Consider the following 17408-nt stretch of genomic DNA (forward strand, 5'->3'; position numbering starts at 1 on the left):
TCCTGGGAGTCAGAGGTTGCAGTGAGGTGGCACCAGTCCACTCCAGCCTGGGCTACAGAGTGAAAGTCCATCTCAAAAACAAAGAAACACTGCCCTCTGGGTTGGCATGGTGGCTCACGCCTGTAATCCCAGCACTTTGGTAGGCCAAGGCAGGCGATCACTTGTGGTCAAGAGTTCGAGACCAGCCTGGCCAACATGGTGAAACCCCATTTCTACTAAAAATACAAAACTTAGCCGGGCATGGTGGCAGGTGCCTGTAATCCCAGCTACTCGGGAGGCTGAGGCAGGAAAATCTCTTGAACCCAGTGAGCTGAGATCGTGCCACTGCATTCCAGCCACTCCAGCCTGGGAGACAGAGAGAGACTCACTCTAAAAAAAAAAAAAAAAGCTGCCGTCAAGGCAATGGGGGTGAGAGAAGAGCCAATTTACAGTAAGCATGTGTGAGAGGTAGCATCCTTTAACCAGGTTTTTTAACCCTGTTCTCTCTCTCAGTGAATAGCACCATAAAACCTAGTCCATAAAACCTAAGAGTCATCCTTTCACCCCCGTCCCTCAAGCTCCATGGCTAGTTTATTCATTACAAATATTTCTCAAGCATCAGCCAGGCAATGTTCTAGGCACTCAGCAAGACCAATTGATTGTACCTCCTAAATCTATCAAATCCTTCTGCTGCTTTCTCCACTACTATTGCCCTACTCCAAGCTGCCGTCCTCCTTCCCTAATAGTATTATAGGCAGGCATTGTGGCGTGTGCCTGTAACCACAGCTACTCAGGAGGCTGAGGCAGGAGAATCACTTAAACCTGGGAGGCAGAGGATGCAGTGAGCCGAGATCATGCCACTGCACTCCAGCCTGGGCGACAGAACTAGACTCCCATCTCAAAAAAGAAAAGAAAAAAAAAAAAAGCAGGGCATAGTGATGCTGACCCATATAGTCCCAGCTACTTGGGAGGCTGAGGCGGAAGGATCTCCTGAGCTGGGGAAAGCTGCAGGATGCAGCTAGCCAAGATCGCGCAACTGTACTTATAGCCTGAACGAAAGAGTGAGATCCTGTCACACAAAAAAATTAATAAAAGAGGAATAAAAGCATTTTTAGAAAATGTTGCTCTTTTTTAACTGACCTATATCTTACAAATGTGTAAAAACAGTGTTTGCTGTGCAAACATAGGCGCTTTTTTTGGGGGGGGGGGTGTTGTTTTGTTTTTGTTGTTTTGTATTTGTTTTGTGTGTGTGTGTGTGTGTGTGTTTGTTTTGGTTTTTGGTTTTGATTTGGTTTTGGTTTTGTTTTTTGAGACAGAGTCTTGCCCTGTTGCCCAGGCTGGAGGGCAGTGGCACGATATTGGCTCACTGCAACTTCCTCCCGGGTTAGGCATTTGTCCTACCTCAGTCTCCCGAGCAGCTGAGACTACAGGCGCATGCCACCATGCCTGGCTAATTTTTGTATTTTTAGTACAGACGGGGTTTTGCCATGTTGGCCAGGCTGGTCTGGAACTCCTGACCTCAAGTGATCTGCCTGCGTCAGCCTCCCAAACTGCTGGCATTACAGGTGTGAGCCACCGCCTCCGGCCAAGCATAGTTTCAACTCAAATCTCGGCTACTTTCCAGCCAGGACTGCTGTTCTTAAGCCCCTTCTAAGTAAGCATTTTGAAGCTCTCTTTACTTTTAGGTAGGTTTTGTTTTCGTTTTGTTTTCTTTTGAGACAGAGTCTCGCTCTGTCGCCCAAGCTGGAGTGCAGTGGTGCGATCTCGGCTCACTGGAACCTCTGCCTCCACATCAAGTGATTCTCCTGCGTCAGCCTCAGGAGTAGCTGGGACCAGAGGCGCATGCCACCGAGCCCGGCTAATTTTTTGTATTTTTTAGTAGAGATGGGGTTTCACCATGTTAGCCAGGATGGTCTGGATCTCCTGACGTCGTGATCCACCCGCCTCAGCCCTCCCAAAGTGCTGGGATTACAGGCGTGAACTACCGTGCCCGGGCGTTTAGATAGGCTTTAAGGGGCCAGTTTAACAGAAATAGGGACTAAAAAGTTATGTGTCTTGGCTAGAAACTCTCAGACTAATAATTGAGTTATGATACATATTAAAATCTAAGGCCGGGCGCGGTGGCTCAAGCCTGTAATCCCAGCACTTTGGGAGGCCGAGACGGGTGGATCACGAGGTCAGGAGATCGAGACCATCCTGGCTAACATGGTGAAACCCTGTCTCTACTAAAAAATACAAAAAACTAGCCGGGCGTGTTGGCGGGCGCCTGTAGTCCCAGTTACTCGGGAGGCTGAGGCAGGAGAATGGCGTAAACCCGGAAGGTGGAGCTTGCAGTGAGCTGAGATCAGCCACTGCACTCCAGCCTGGGCGACAGAGCGAGACTCCGTCTCAAAAAAATAAATAAATAAAAATAAAATAAAAATAAAAAAAATAAAATCTATCTGCCTTTCCTGACACACCAATCTTGTTTTATAATAACTTGTAATACACAAATAACAGTAATATTTAATGTTTTTGAAAAAGTACTCCAATAATATTCAGTAAGCTCAAGGAAGCATATCTTTTTCTCTTTTCCAGCTTTCAAAGAACAGAAGTGTTCAAACAATAAGGTGTAGGAGGAGGGGTCAGTTAGTTTTTCAAATATTTCTTGTTATCTAGTTATATTAATATTAGTACAGTCTTGTGAATACTGGTACAACATAAATGTGCTTTCTGTTTGTTTGTTTGGTTGTGGGTTTTTTTTGTTTTTTTTTGAGATGGAGTCTCACCCTGTCACCCACACTGGAGTGTAGTGGCAAGATCTCAGCTAACTGCAACCTCTGCGTCCCAGGTTCAAGCAATTCTCCTGCCTCAGCCTCCTGATTAGCTGTGATTACAGGTGCCTGCCACCGCACCCAGCTAATTTTTTAATTTTAGTAGAGAAGGGGTTTCACCGTCTTGGCCAGGCTGCTCTCAAACTCCTGACCTCAAGTGATCCACTCACTCGGCTTCCCAAAGTGGTAGGATTACAGGCATGAGCCACGCACCCAGCCATAAATATCTTTCTTTTTTGTTGATTTTTTTTTTTTTTTTAGCTGGAGTCCAGGCTGGAGTGCAGCAGCACAATTTCGGCTCACTGCAACCTCCACCTCCTAAGTTCAAGAATTCTCCTTCCTCAGCCTCTGGAGTAGCTGGGACTACAGGCGTGCGCTGCCATGCCCAGCTAATTTTTTGTATTTTCAGTAGAGACAGGGTTTTCACCATGTTGCCCAGGCTGGTGTCCAACTCCTGAGCTCAGGTGATCTGCCCACGTTGCCTCCCAAAGTGTTGGAATTACAGGTGTAAGCCACCTTGCCTGGCCTGTTTTTCTTTTGTTTTTTTTTTTTTTTTTTTTAGAAAGAGTCTCACTCTGTTGCCTAGGCTAGAGTGTAGTGGTACGGTTTTGGCTCACTACAGCCTCTGCCTCGTGGGTTCAAGCGAGTCCTCCTGGCATGCGCCACCGTGCCTAATTTTTCTTTTTTTGAGACGTAGTCTCACTCTGTTGCCCAGCCTGGAGTGCGGTGGCGGGATCTCAGCTCACTGCAAGCTCCACCTCCCAGGTTCAAGCAATTCTCCTGCCTCAGCCTCCCTAGTAGCTGGGACTACAGGCATGCACCACCACGCCCAGCGAATTTTAGTAGAGACAAAGTTTCACTATGTTGACCAGGCTGGTCTTGAACTCCTACCTCAAGTGATCCACCCTCCTGGGCCACCCAAAGTGCTGAGATTACTGGTGTGAGCCACTGCGCCTGTCCCCTAATTCTTGTGTTTTTAATAGAGACAGGGTTTCACCATGTTTACCAGGCTGGTCCTGAACTCCTGACCTTAGGTGACCTGCCAGCCTCAGCCTCCTAAGGTGCTGGGATTACAGGTGAGAGCCACCACGCCTGGCCTCATTTTAATTTTTTCTTTTTTTTTTTTTTTGAGACGGAGTCTTGCTGTGTCACCCAGGCTGGAGTGCAGTGGCCTGAACTCAGCTCACTGCAAGCTCCGCCTCCCGGGTCACACCATTCTCCTGCCTCAGCCTCCAGAGTAGCTGAGACTACAAGCGCCCACCACCACGCCTGGCTAATTTTTTGTATTTTTTTTTTTTAGTAGAGACGGGTTTCAGCATGCTAGCCAGGATGGTCTTGATCTCCTGACCTCGTGATCCGCCCACCTCGGCCTCCCAAAGTGCTGGGATTACAGGCATGAGCCACCGCGCCTGGGCCTCCTCCTTTTTTTTTTTTTTTTTTTTTTTTTTGAGACGGAGTCTCGCTCTGTCACCCAGGCTGGAGTGCAGTGGCCAGATCTCAGCTCACTGCAAGCTCCGCCTCCCGGGTTCATGCCATTCTCCTGCCTCAGCCTCCCAAGTAGCTGGGACTACAGGAGTCCGCCACATCACCCGGCTAGTTTTTTTGTATTTTTTAGTAGAGACGGGGTTTCACCATGTTAGCCAGGATGGTCTCGATCTCCTGACCTCGTGATCCACCCGTCTCGGCCTCCCAAAGTGCTGGGATTACAGGCTTGAGCCACCGCGCCCGGCCTTTTTTTTTTTTTAAAGACAGGGTCTCACTATGTAGGCTAGGTTTGTCATGAACTGCTGAACTCAAGTGATCATCCTGCCTTAGCTTTCCTAGTAGCTGGAACTACAGGTGTACATCACCATGCCTGGCTAGAAAAAATAAACTGAAAAACAAAAAGAAGAAGAAAGATTATATACGCCTATAATCCCAGCACTTTGGAAGGCCAAAGCAGGTGGATCACGAGGTCAGGAGTTCAAGACCAGCCTGACCAACATAGTGAAACCCCGTCTCTACTAAAAATACAAAAAAATTAGCCGGGCGTGGTGGTGCATGCCTGTAATTCCAGCTACTCAGCGGCTGAGGCAGGAGAATCCCTTGAACCTGGGAAGCAGAGGTCACAGTGAGCCGAGATCGTGCCACTGCATCCAGCCTGGGTGACAGAGCGAGACCCTGTCTCAAACAAAATAAAAAAGAAAAAAAGAAACTCTGTAGAGAAATTAAGCAAAAGTTTTTAATCAGCTTCTCAATACTTCTTACAGCTTGTTTTAATCAATTTATAAATATTCACTGACTGATTACTATGATCCAGTAACTGATCTGGTGAACTAGTCACTTCAGGAACTTACAGAGAGGCAAAATGCATAGTGCAATGACTTCCACATCTAATGACTTAATATGTATAATTTAACCAAAAGTTTCAGAAAACAGTACTTATCCTTACTACATGAAGACATTCTTTTTTTTTTTTTTTTTTTTTTTTTTTGAGACGGAGTGTTACTGTGTCACCCAGGCTGGAGTGCAGTGGTGCAATCTCGGCTCACTGCAACCTCCACCTCCCGGGTTCAAGCGATTCTCCTGCCTCAGCCTCCTGAGTAGCTGGGATTACAGGCGCCTGCCACCACGCCCAGCTTGTTTTTGTATTTTTAGTAGTTTCACCAGGTTGTAGTAGTAGTTTAGTAGTAGTTTCACCAGACTGGTTTCAAACTCATGACCTCAGGTGATCCACCTGCCTGGGCCTCCCAAAGTGTTGGGATTACAGGCATGAGCCACTGTGCCCGGCTATGAAGACGTTCTTACATGGTCTATTCAGTTCCATTTCACTTTTTAATTAATTAATTTTTTTTTTTTTTTTTTTTTTGAGACAGAGTCTCACTGCATCGCCCAGGCTGGAGTGCAGTGGCGCCATCTAAGCTCACTGCAACCTCTGCCTCCCGGGTTCAAGCGAGACCCTGTCTCAAAAAAAAAAAAAAAAAAGAAAGAAAGAAAATGGCCAGGTGTGGTGGCTCAAGCCTGTAATCCAAGCACTTTGGGAGACCAAGGTGGGCGGATCACTTGAGGTCAGGAGTTCGAGACCAGCCTGGCCAACATGGCAAAACCTCGTCTCTACTAAAAATACAAAAATTAGCCGGGCATGGTGGTGGTGCCTGTAATCCCAACTACTGGGGAGGCTGAGGCAGGAAAATTGCTTGAACCCAGGAGGCGGAGGTTGCCGTGAGCCAAGATCATGCCACCGCACTCCAGCTTGGGTGAAGAAGCGAGACTCTGTCTCAAAAAAAAGAAAAAAAAAAGCATGAGTAAAGATGAGGTGAGAGAGAGAGCCTAAGGCAGAGCCTGCAGGGGCTTCTGGATTATGACAGAATTTGAATTCTATCAGAGCAATGGGGAAACACTGAAAAGATGTAAGAGTTAATACCCCTATTGCTGTAATATGGAAAATGAAGTGGAAAGGGCAGTGACAAAATGCAGAATGTGAAAAACATGAAGTTGTTGTTGTAGTATTCTAAGAACGATATGATGATGGTCTGGACTTAAGAAGTGGCAGTGCATAGGGCAGTGGAATGATTTGAGATACATTTTGGGAATTATCTCATTAACTGGAATTGCTAATCTAATGGATATAAGAAATGAAATAAAGAGATCAAGTTCTAAATTTCTGACTAAACCTGGGTATAGTGACAGCTGCCTGTAGTCCCAGCTACTTGAGAGGCTGAGGCAGGAGAATCATTTGAGCTCAGGAGTTTGAGACCAGACTGGGCAACATAGCAAGACCCTATCTCAGCTCATCTTCTTAGTATTCTTAGAATTTAATTAAGTAGGAGAAAAAGTTGAGAATTAACTGTAGATAGTGTATTCTGAGTGTAAAATCTGAGAGAATCAAAATGCTTCATATGTTATATGAAAACCATAGACTCCGCCAGGCACGGTGGCTCACGCCTGTAATCCCAGCACTTTGGGAGGCTGAGGCGAATGGATCACCTGAGGTCAGGAGTTCCCAACCAGCCTGACCAACATGGTGAAACCCCATCTCTACTAAAATAGAAAAAATTAGCCAGACATGGTGGCAGGCGCCTGTGATCTCAGCTACTCAGGAGGCTGAGGCAGGATAATCGCTTGTACCCAGGAGGTGGAGGTTGCAGTGAGCCAAGATTGCGCCATTGCACTCCAATCTGGGTGATCAGAGCGAAACTCTCCCTCAAAAAATAAAAAGAAAATCACAGGCTGGGCACGGTAGCTCAAGCCTGTAATCCCAGCACTTTGGGAGACAAATGTTGGTGGACTGATTGAGCCCAGGAGACCTGAGCCCAGGAGCTGGAGACTAGCCTGGGTAACATGATGAAACTCTGTCTTGAAAAAAAAAAAAAAAAGTAGCCAGTGAGGACTAAGCTCTCATTTTTTTTTATCTTGCCCAAATTCCTATCTAATGGGTCTGGGGATTCATGCCCTACAAACCATAAATTCTCATCAGATGGGTTTTATTTAACCCTATATATTGTGACTTACTTTCCAGTCTGACTCTGGCATAACAAAGAAGAAAGTAAAAATATTTTACCCCAAAACATGTTTCTTTGCCATATTTTGTTTTATTTTATTTATTTATTTATTTATTTATTTATGAGACGAAGTCTCGCCCTATCACCCAGGCTGGAGTGCAGTGGCACAATTTCAGCTCAATGCAACCTCCACCTCTCAAGTTCAAGCGATTCTTTTCCCTCAGCCTCCTGAGTACTTGGGATTACAAGTGCACGACACCACGCCTGGCTGGTTTTTGTATTTTTAGTTGAGATGGGGTTTTACCGTGTTAGCCAGGCTGGCTTCAATCTCAGTGACCCCAGGTGATCCGCCCGCCTGGGCTTCCCAAAGTGCTGGAATTATAGGTTTGAGCCACTGCGCCCGGCCTTTTTTTTTTTTTTTTTTTCCTTTGCCATATTTTGAAATGGCCCTGCAAAGCTGTCCTTTGTGTGTGTGTGGGGGGGGAATTTGCATCTGTAAAGAATCTATATTAACATTGCTAGATCTTTTCTTCCAGGCCTTCTCAATCCTAAAGAGATTAACTAAGAGTGTAGCACCTTTTAAAGATCTGAATAGGAAACATTTGTCATCTATTGTCTCTAAGCTAGCCACTATACGACTTCAAAAGAACCTTGGTCTCCCTAATCCTTTAACTTCAACATTTTGTTTCTTTCGAAAGGAAAATGCCTTTCTTTCCCAGGTTTTGTTTTTGTTTTTGTTTTTTGTTTTTGTTTTTGTTTTTGTTTTTCCAGACAGAGTTTCCCTCTTGTTGCCCAGGCTGAATGGTGCCGTCTTGGCTCATCGCAACTTACACCTCCCGGGTTCAAGTGATCCTCCTGCCTCAGCCTCCCAAGCAGCTGGGATTACAGGCACTCGCTACCACGCCCAGCTAATTTTTGTATTTTTAGTAGAGATGGGGTTTCACCATGTTGGCCAGGCTAGTCTCGAACTCCTGACCTCAGGTGTTCTGCCCTCTCCGGCTTCCCAAAGTGCGGGTATTACAGGCATGAGCCACTATGCCCGGCTACTTTCCCAGGTCTTTAAACAAACTCAACCAATTGTCAACCAGAAAAGGTTTAAATTTACTTATAGCCTGGAAGCCCCCCACCCACTCCGCTTTGAGTTATCCTGCCTTTCTGGACAAAACCAACGTATTTCTTAATTGTGTTTGATGTCTCATGCCTCCCTAAAATGCATAAAACAACGCTGCACCCCCACCACCTTGGGCACATGTTCTCAGGACCTCCTAAGGATTGTGTCACAGGCCATGGTCACTCATATTTGGCTCAGAATAAATCTCTTCAAATATTTTACAGACTTTGACACTTTCCTGGATACCTGGTATTGTGGCATGCCTGTTGTCTCAGCCACAAGGGAGGCTGAGGTGGGAGGATCACGTGAGTCTGGGAGACTGAGGCTGCAGTTAGCTGCGATCATACCACTGCACTCTAGCCTGGGTAACAAAGTGAAACCCTGTCTCAAAAAAGAAAAAGAAGAAAGAAAGAAACAAAATCATGTTTAACCTCATTAGAAAGCAGGGAAATGGGGCCGGGCGTGGTGGCTCACGCCTGTAATCCCAGCACTTTGGGAGGCTGAGATGGGCAGATGACAGGTCAGAGAGTTCGAGACCAGCCCAACCAACGTGGTGAAACCCTGTCTCTACTGAGAATACAAAAATTAGCCGGGCATGGTGGCATGTGCCCATAATCCCAGCTATTTGGGAGGCTGAGGCAGGAGAATCGCTTGAACCCGGGAGGTGCAGGTTGCAGTGAGCCAAGATCGCACCACTGCACTCCAGCCTGGGTGACAGAGCAAGAGCAAGATTCTGTCTCAGAAAAAAAAAAAAAAAAAGAAAAGAAAGAAAAAGAAAAGAAAGCAGGGAAATGTAAGTTAAAAATCACAAAGAGAAAACACTACAACCTGGCCAGGCACAGTGTCTCACGCCTGTAAACCCAGCACTTTGGGAGGCCTGTTATGCCCAGACCGTTTGTTCCCCAAAGAAGACCACCAGAGTCCAGAGTCAAAGCCAAGCGACAAGGATCTTTTACTGCAAGTTCGAACTTGGTCCCTCCATTCCACAGCATACAAGAGGGCCCCAAACAAAGCGAGTGCTTGCCTTTTTATAGCCTGATGTAAACAGGATATGTAAAGTTACAGAGGAACAAGGGAATTCTTTTGGTTACAGCACTATAATTGGTTAACACTATACATTTAGCATTTTTTATTGATTCCCGCTGTGTCCTTATCAGAGATTTCCTAGGTGTTGTTTTTCTAAAGTTGAGAGACATATGGAGGAATGTGTTTGTGCTGGGCTCAGGGAGTTGGGAGATATATGGAGGAATGTGTTTGTGCTGGGCTCAGGGAGTTGGGAGATATATGGAGGAATGTGTTTGTGCTGGGCTCAGGGAGTTGGGAGATATATGGAGGACTGTGTTTGTGCTGGGCTCAGGGAGTTGGGAGATATATGGAGGAATGTGTTTGGTTTCTTTCATTCCCCCCTTTTCTTAGGTACCTCTAGAGCCAATCTTGGGTCTTATAAGTCTGATTCTGTTTCAGCATTTACAGGTTGGTATTGGGCTCTGAGGACCATGAGCTGTACGGTGTCAAACCTTTCTCTGACAAACTGCAAAATTCTGTTAACAACACAAGGTCCTACGGTAAGCAGAAATAGTAGACTCAGCAGGGGTCCAAGGAAGGGGGCTAACAGGGAAAACACAGAGGAATTCCACCATTGGTCTGCAGCTGAAGCAAACTGCCGTGTTTTTACTTCTGTGCTTAACTTGCGTAGCTGCTGGACCCGGTCCTCTACAAGCCCTGATTCATTTATGTAGAAACAACAGTCTTCCTTTAGAAACATACATGTACCACCTTTTTCAGCAGTGAGTAGGTCTAGGGCCCTCCGGTTCTGCAAGGTTACCTGAGCTAGGGACATGAGCTGTCGCTGAAGGGAGGCAAGGGACTCAGCCAACTCCTCCAAAGTAACAGCAAATTGCTGGTATAACCTGTTGCTTTCTATGAGGGTGTGACCTAGGGCTCCCCCCGCCAGTCCGGCCGCAATGAGGGATGAGGTGAGGGAGATTCCCGCAATGAGGGGGAGAAATATGGCTCGTGCAGGTCTCGGTCTAAGGACTGGGTGAATAGCAGTACTAGTCCAGTTACCGGTGTACCCCAGGAACTCGCCAGCAGTTAGTAGAGTCAACCGGGGAACTAATGTGACAGGAAGACACAGTAGGTTGGTAACAGAGGGACTAGATAGGTTCTTAGATAATGTTCCATTACACCAGAAGAATATGCCCAGCGGAGCCCTTGGGGTGATATTAGGGGGCGTTGCAGTGATGCTGCAGAGGCTGGAATTGGTTCCTGAGAAACAGTAGGGAAGCTTTTCCTAACTGGGGTTTAGGTATAGGGGCACGTTAAGGATAGGGGCATATGAGAGGTTTCGGAGGTTGTTAGCTTGGGCAGAGGTAGAGGATCCCCATGGCAGAGGGACAGCGGTTAGCGGTGGACGCCCTAGAGTGGCACACAGAAAGCAGCCAGACAGGCTGTGAAGTCCTGTAAGGTTAGCAAGTTCTAGTCCTTCTTGTAATAATTTTAACCGGGAGAAAGGACGTAAGTCTTGTGTTAGTCTGTTTTCTTGTCGTTGGATATTTCCATGGACCAGAGGCAGTACCTGCACTAGACCTCGCCACAGATAGAGGTGACTGCTAGGCCATGTGGAGGAGGGGGAGTAGTATACAGCCCCATGTTGAGGTGTGGTCCAGTGGGAGTTCCAGGGGTTTCTAACTATCCATGTATATGAAAAGTCTCCGTCCCGTCTACGATGGAAGGCCCACTTAGGGTCTAACTGTTCTTTCTCTCCCCAATATCGGGATCTATGGATGTTACAATAGTTATAAGGACAGCCGGCATTTTGGTGCCACCAATAGTGTTTACAATTGTATTTAGTCTGATCAAACTCAAAGCATATTATTGGTGTCATAGGTTTGGCTATTTGAAAACCAGTAAAATTTAGTAGAATTGGGCTATTGCACCCTGAGGAGGGGCAATCAGCACTGGCCAATAATTTCCCGGGCTTATGAGGTTGCCCAGGGTGGGTTCGGTTTTCATAAAGCCAGAATCTCCAGACAAAGGGATTAAGAACTGTTTTTGTGATTTCCCCAGCGGCCACTAGGGCGACTAACGTTAGGGTTAGACTACCTAACTGCATGTTTGCAGTGAGCTATGCTGCCGGCGCAGGGTGAGTTTTAAGGGGTTGTTCTTAGCTCTGTCCACAGTCCACGTGGCCGGTGCTTCAGCCGCCGCCGTGATTGGTCCCAGAAGGTCGGAGGTTGGGTCCACTGGCTTGACATGGGTGTAGTGGATCCACGACGCAATGCCTTCTATCTTCAGGGCGGTGGGTGTGGTTAGGAGTACCTGGAGTGGTCCCTTCCACCTGGGTTCTAGGGTCTCTTGTCGATGTCGCTTAACCAGGACCCAGTCTCCCGGCTGGTACGGATGGGGTGTCGGTGGGGTCCGGTCTCATATAGTTCCTTCAGCCTGGGCCAGATTTCTTGATGAATTTTCTGCAAGGCTTGTAAGGAAAATAAGAGTTCAGAGACATTTTCTGTTTCAGACTTGAGCAGATCATCTTTTAGGCTGGGAACCAGGGGTGGGGGTCTGCCATACGTGATTTCATAAGGGGTAAGGCCCAGTCTGTAAGGGGTATTACGGGCCCGGAACAGAGCGTAGGGGAGAAGGACCACCCAGTTAGCGCCAGTCTCCATAGTCAATTTAGTTAAGGTCTCCTTTAAGGTCCGATTCATCCTCTCTACCTGTCCTGAACTCTGGGGCCTGTAAGCGCAATGTAGTTTCCAATTTGCCCCAAGGATGGAAGCCAAATCCTGACTTACCTTAGCGACAAAGGCCGGCCCATTATCCGACCCTATCTGGACGGGGAAGCCATACCTGGGGAGGATATCTTCCAGAATTTTCTTTGCTACGACCTGAGCAGTTTCCCTTTTGGTTGGGAATGCTTCAGTCCACCCTGAAAAAGTATCTACAAAGACAAGTAAGTACCGATACCTGTATTTTCCTGGCTTTATCTCAGTAAAATCTACTTCCCAGTAGATACCGGGCCTGGTTCCCCTGAGCCTTGTTCCCGTTGCAGCCTGGGATTGGGGGTAGGCGTTGTTAAGCTGGCAGACTTTGCAACTTGTCACGATGCTGCTGGCCGTCTCGGCTGTATGTCTGATTTTGAGCTTGGAGCGTCTGATCAGGTCTATCATCCACTGGGCACCCAGGTGGGTGGTTCGGTGGATGTGTTCTAACACTTGGTGTCCTAATTTTTCTGGTAGGATGGTTTGGTTATTAGTATCAGTCCACCACCCATTCTGGATCTGTTTCAGGGGAAGTTTGTCAATCCACTGGAGATCTTGTTCTGAATAATCAGGGAGATATGGCAAGTCCCGGGGGCCCGGATCAGGGAGCTGGAGTGCAAGGAGTTGGCTGGGAGCCTTTGCCACACTCCTTGCAGTTTGGTCTGCCAGAAAGTTGCCTTGAGCAATTGGAGTGGTTGGTTTCTGATGCCCTGGGCAATGTACAATAGCCAATTTTTCTGGTCTCCATAGGGCTGTTAACAGGGCTAGGATCTCTTGCTTGTTTTTTATCTCTTTTCCTTCAGCCGTTAGTAACCCTCGCTCCCTGTAAATGGCCCCATGTATGTGCGCCGTAGCAAAAGCATATCGGCTGTCTGTGTATACTGTCAGTTTCTTCCCTGCCCCTAAGGTAAGAGCTTGGGTGAGCGCTATCAGTTCGGCCTTCTGGGCCGATGTCCCCGGGGGCAGGGGTTCTGCACAGATTACCTCAGTCTCTGAAGTCACTGCCGCTCCAGCGTACCTCTGGCCTTGGTGTACGAAGCTGCTCCCATCAGTGAACCAGACTAGGTCAGTGTCAGGAAGTGGGCGGTCCTGCAGGTCCTCTCGAACTCCATGCACCTGAGCTAGTATCTCGGTGCAATCATGGAGCAGGGCGTCCAGGTCCAGGTTGGGCAGCAGCGAGGCAGGGTTTAAGGTTGTTGGGGTCAGGAAAGTTATCCTGAGAGGATTCAGTAGTAGTCCTTGGTAGTGGGTGAGCTGGGCGTTACTTATCCATCGATTAGGTGGCTGTTTGAGTACACCCTCGATGGCATGTGGGGTAACGACCCGTAATTCTTGACCCATGACAAGTTTATCAGCATCTTGTACCATCAGGGCCGTGGCCGCAATCATTCGGAGACAAGGGGGCCACCTGGCAGCCACTGGGTCTAATTTCTTTGACAGGTAGGCAACCGGCCTCCACCAGGGGCCTAAGTTCTGAGTTATTACCACCTTGGTGACACCCTTGCTCTTGTCCACCTATAAGTGGAAGGGCTTGGTGACATCAGGTAGTCCCAGTGCAGGCACAGAGAGTAGGGCGGTTTTGATCTGTTGGAAAGCCAACTCGGCTTCCTCTGTCCAATTAAATGGCTGCTGCCCCGTGTTGCCTGATATAAGGGTTTAGCCAGTTCTGCGAACCCAGGTATCCATAGTCTACAAAATCCTGCCGACCCCAGGAATTCCCTTACTTTTCGGGTGGATTGTGGCCTGGGGATCTGCAGAACAGTCTGCTTCCAGGCATCTGTTAACCAGCGCTGCCCTCCTTTTAGCAGGTACCCCAGATATGTTACTTCTGATTTACAGATTTGAGCTTTCTTTGCTGAGGCTTGGTAGCCTAGTTTCCCTAGAGTTTGTAAGAGACCCTTGGTCCCTTGAATACAAGCTTCTTGGGTTTCAGCAGCAATCAGGAGGTCATCAACATACTGTAGTAAGGTTATTTCAGGGTGTTTGCATCGGTACTTACCCAGGTCTTCATGGAGGGCCTCATCGAACAGGGTAGGAGAGTTTTTGAATCCCTGTGGCAGTCTGGTCCATGTCAGTTGGCCACTTATGCCCCTCCCAGGGTCAGTCCACTTGAAGGCGAAGAGCTTTTGGCTCTGAGGGGCTAAAGGCAAACTGAAGAAAGCATCTTTCAAATCTAAAACAGTGTACCATTGATGTTTAGGTTTAAGGTACTCAGGAGGGTGTATGGGTTAGGCACAGTTGGATGTATGTCCATAACCCTCTTATTGACTTCTCTCAAGTCTTGTACAGGTCTGTATTCTCTGCTACTAGGTTTTCGTACTGGCAACAACGGAGTATTCCAGGGCGAGTGACATGGGCGAAGGACCCCTTGGTCGAGGAGCCGGCGAATATGTGGTGCAATCCCTTCTTTGGCCTCTAGGGGCATCGGGTATTGGCGTACCCGAACGGGGTCTGTCCCAGGCTTGAGTTCAACAAACAAGGCAGGACGGTGTTTTGCTAGTCCTAAGCCCCCTGTTTCCGCCCAAGCTCCTGGATATTGCTGGAGCCAGGTTGCTATGTCCTGGTCAGGGGCCGCTCGCTCCTGGTGGAGCCGGTACTCATCTTCTAGGGTTATAGTCAGGACGGACACGGGCTGATTTTGGGAGTTGGTCACGACGGGCCCCTCGGGGAGGAAATGGATCTGTGCTCCCATTTTAGTTAGCAGGTCTCTCCCTAATAGGGGACAGGGGCTCTCAGGGATGACCAGGAAAGAATGGGTTACATTCCTGGCTCCGAGGTTTACTGTTCTTTGTGTTGTCCAGGGGTATTTCTTAATTCCTGTGGCCCCTTGTACCCACGAGGACTTGGAGGATAATTTTCCGTTAGTTTTAACTAGGACTGAGTGCTGTGCTTCCGTATCGACCAAGAACTGGACTGGGGACCCCTCCACTTGTAAAGTTACCCTAGGTTCGGGGAGGGGGTCCAAACCCCATCTTCCCTAGTCTTCGTCTTGAGTGACTAGTACGGGTGTAGACCTAGGGGGTCCCTGTCCTCGTTGTTTCTTTTTGGGGCAGTCTCTTACCCAGTGGCCAGCTTCCTTACAGTATGCACATTGGTCTTTGCTCAGATTATCATGTCTGGGGGACCGCCTAGGTTGGGTATTCTCTGGCTGTAGATGCTCTTTCTGTACTACTGCTGCCAGGACCTTGGTCATTTTTTCAGTGGCCTTAAATTGCCTTTCTTCTGGAGTATCTCTGTTATTGTAAACCCGCTGGGCTATCTGAAGGAGGTCCTGAATCTGCTTTCCCTCTAAGTCTTCTAATTTCTGGAGTTTCCTTTGAATGTCTGGGGCTGCCTGATTTACAAAAGACATTACGACAGCTGCCTGACTTCCTGGAGCCTCTGGGTCTATGGGGGTGTACTGTCTAAAAGCTTCCATTAATCTTTCTAAGTAGGTAGCTGGGCTTTCTGCCTTCCCCTGCAGAACAGAGTATACTTTAGCCAAATTAGTGGGCTTGCGAGCAGCTGCCCGGAGACCCGCCATTAGGGTCTGGTGATAAAGGTGTAGCCGTCCCCTACCTTCTGCCGTGTTGTAGTCCCACGCCGGCCTGGTCAGGGGAAAAGTCACATTTATGAGGTCGGGGTTGGCAGTCGGTTGACCGTCGTCCCCCGGGACCAGCTTTCTAGCTTCTACCTGTATTCTCTCTCGCTCCTCCGTTGTGAACAAGATTCAGAGGAGCTGCTGACAATCATCCCAAGTGGGCTGGTGGGTGAACATGACACTATCCAGTAAAGCCATTAAATCTTTGGGGTTGTCTGAGAACCGAGCACTCTGAGTCTTCCAGTTATACAGATCACTGGTGGAGAATGGCCAATACTGGAAACTGGGGACTCCCGTGTCATCTGGGGGTCCTATTTCCTGAAGGGGTAGAGCCACTGTGGAGTCAGGCGGCTGGGGGGGGCTAGCCCGCAAAGTGCGCCCTCGCATCCGCCCCAACGGCCCTTCAAAGTTACTTTCACTTTCAGCGGGTCCGGGTGCGTCGGCCACCTCCCGTCCGCCGGCTCCTTCCAGCGGCTCAGCCCAGGGGGCTGGGGCCCGGGGCCCGGGGCCCGGAGGGGTATGGAGGGGGTTCTGTGGACAGTGGGTCCCCGCTATCAGGTAGAACAGGATGGGGGGGGCAGTCAGTTGCTTGGGTTTTAGCGGCCGAGCAACCAGCACCTTACAGGGTTCGGGGGGGCTAATTGGAAAGGGGACAGCCAAGGAGGCGGGTTCTCAACAAGGTCCTGCCATATGAGGATATATGGGATTTGATCCGAGTGGCCTGCACGCCCAGGTAGGAAAATCTTGGACTTTACTCTAGTGATGACAGGAAGTTGGAACGTTCCTTCAGGTGGCCACCCCACATCAAAGGCAGGCCATTCGGAGTGGCACAGAGTAATTAGCTTTCCCCTCCTTATTTCCATACTAAGATCATGGCCCCTTGCTCTAACATCCTTGAAATTACTTGTAAGGAGAGATAGGGGAGTACTCTGAGTATTACCCATCCTGTATTAATTTGTAGTCTCTTCCTGCAAAAGAATATGGGTTAGAATTCCTGTAAAGGAAATCTGGCGTATTAATAATATCTAGCCGCAAGCACGCTCCGGGAGCCCGGGTCAGAATCAGTTCAGATAAAAACCTAGATCAGACGAGAGCCAGGGGACGTCTCCCACCGGTCTCCGCTGGCTGTCCTATAGCGCGTCCGCCAGGACTACATCAGCTTCAGTTTCAGACCTCGCGAGTCACAGATACAGGTTCAGAACAGACACAGACAGACAAACAGAGACGAGCCGGCTCACCTATCAGCAGATCGATCCTGGTAGATCCGTTGACCAGGGGTCTGGTGGGCTTGGGGAATCCCGGACGAGCCCCCAGATGTTATGCCCAGACTGTTTGTTCCCCAAAGAAGACCACCAGAGTCCAGAGTCAAAGCCAAGCGACAAGGATCTTTTACTGCAAGTTCGAACGTGGTCCCTCCATTCCACAGCATACAAGAGGGCCCCGAACAAAGCGAGTGCTTGCCTTTTTATAGCCTGATGTAAACAGGATATGTAAAGTTACAGAGGAACAAGGGAATTCTTTTGGTTACAGCACTATAATTGGTTAACACTATACATTTAGCATTTTTTATTGATTCCCACTGTGTCCTTATCGGAGATTTCCCAGGTGTTGTTTTTCTAAAGTTGAGAGACATATGGAGGAATGTGTTTGTGCTGGGCTCAGGGAGTTGGGAGATATATG

General features: G+C 48.3%; 2 protein-coding genes across 2 annotated transcripts in view; both read right to left on the minus strand.

Moving 5' to 3' along the window:
* Nucleotides 1–9677: 9677 nt before the first annotated feature.
* Nucleotides 9678–13537, minus strand: LOC139362324 (uncharacterized). Its single transcript, XM_071093067.1, has 2 exons — nt 12354–13537; nt 9678–11862 (listed from the first exon to the last, which is right to left on the minus strand). The coding sequence occupies exons 1-2, from the start codon at nt 13535–13537 to the stop codon at nt 11811–11813; spliced, it is 1236 nt and encodes a 411-aa protein (XP_070949168.1). The 3' UTR covers nt 9678–11810.
* A 3269-nt stretch (nt 13538–16806) lies between these two features.
* LOC105486100 (abhydrolase domain containing 18) overlaps nt 16807–17408 on the minus strand; it is an 88511-nt gene continuing 87909 nt past the window's right edge. Inside the window, exon 15 of the mRNA XM_071093061.1 lies at nt 16807–17200. Within this exon, the coding sequence (XP_070949162.1) occupies nt 17194–17200 (7 nt within the window). The 3' untranslated portion in view covers nt 16807–17193. The remainder of the gene's footprint in view (nt 17201–17408) is intronic.

The sequence above is a fragment of the Macaca nemestrina genome, chromosome 3 (assembly GCF_043159975.1).
Source record: "Macaca nemestrina isolate mMacNem1 chromosome 3, mMacNem.hap1, whole genome shotgun sequence".
In the NCBI taxonomy this organism is placed as follows: domain Eukaryota; kingdom Metazoa; phylum Chordata; class Mammalia; order Primates; family Cercopithecidae; genus Macaca; species Macaca nemestrina.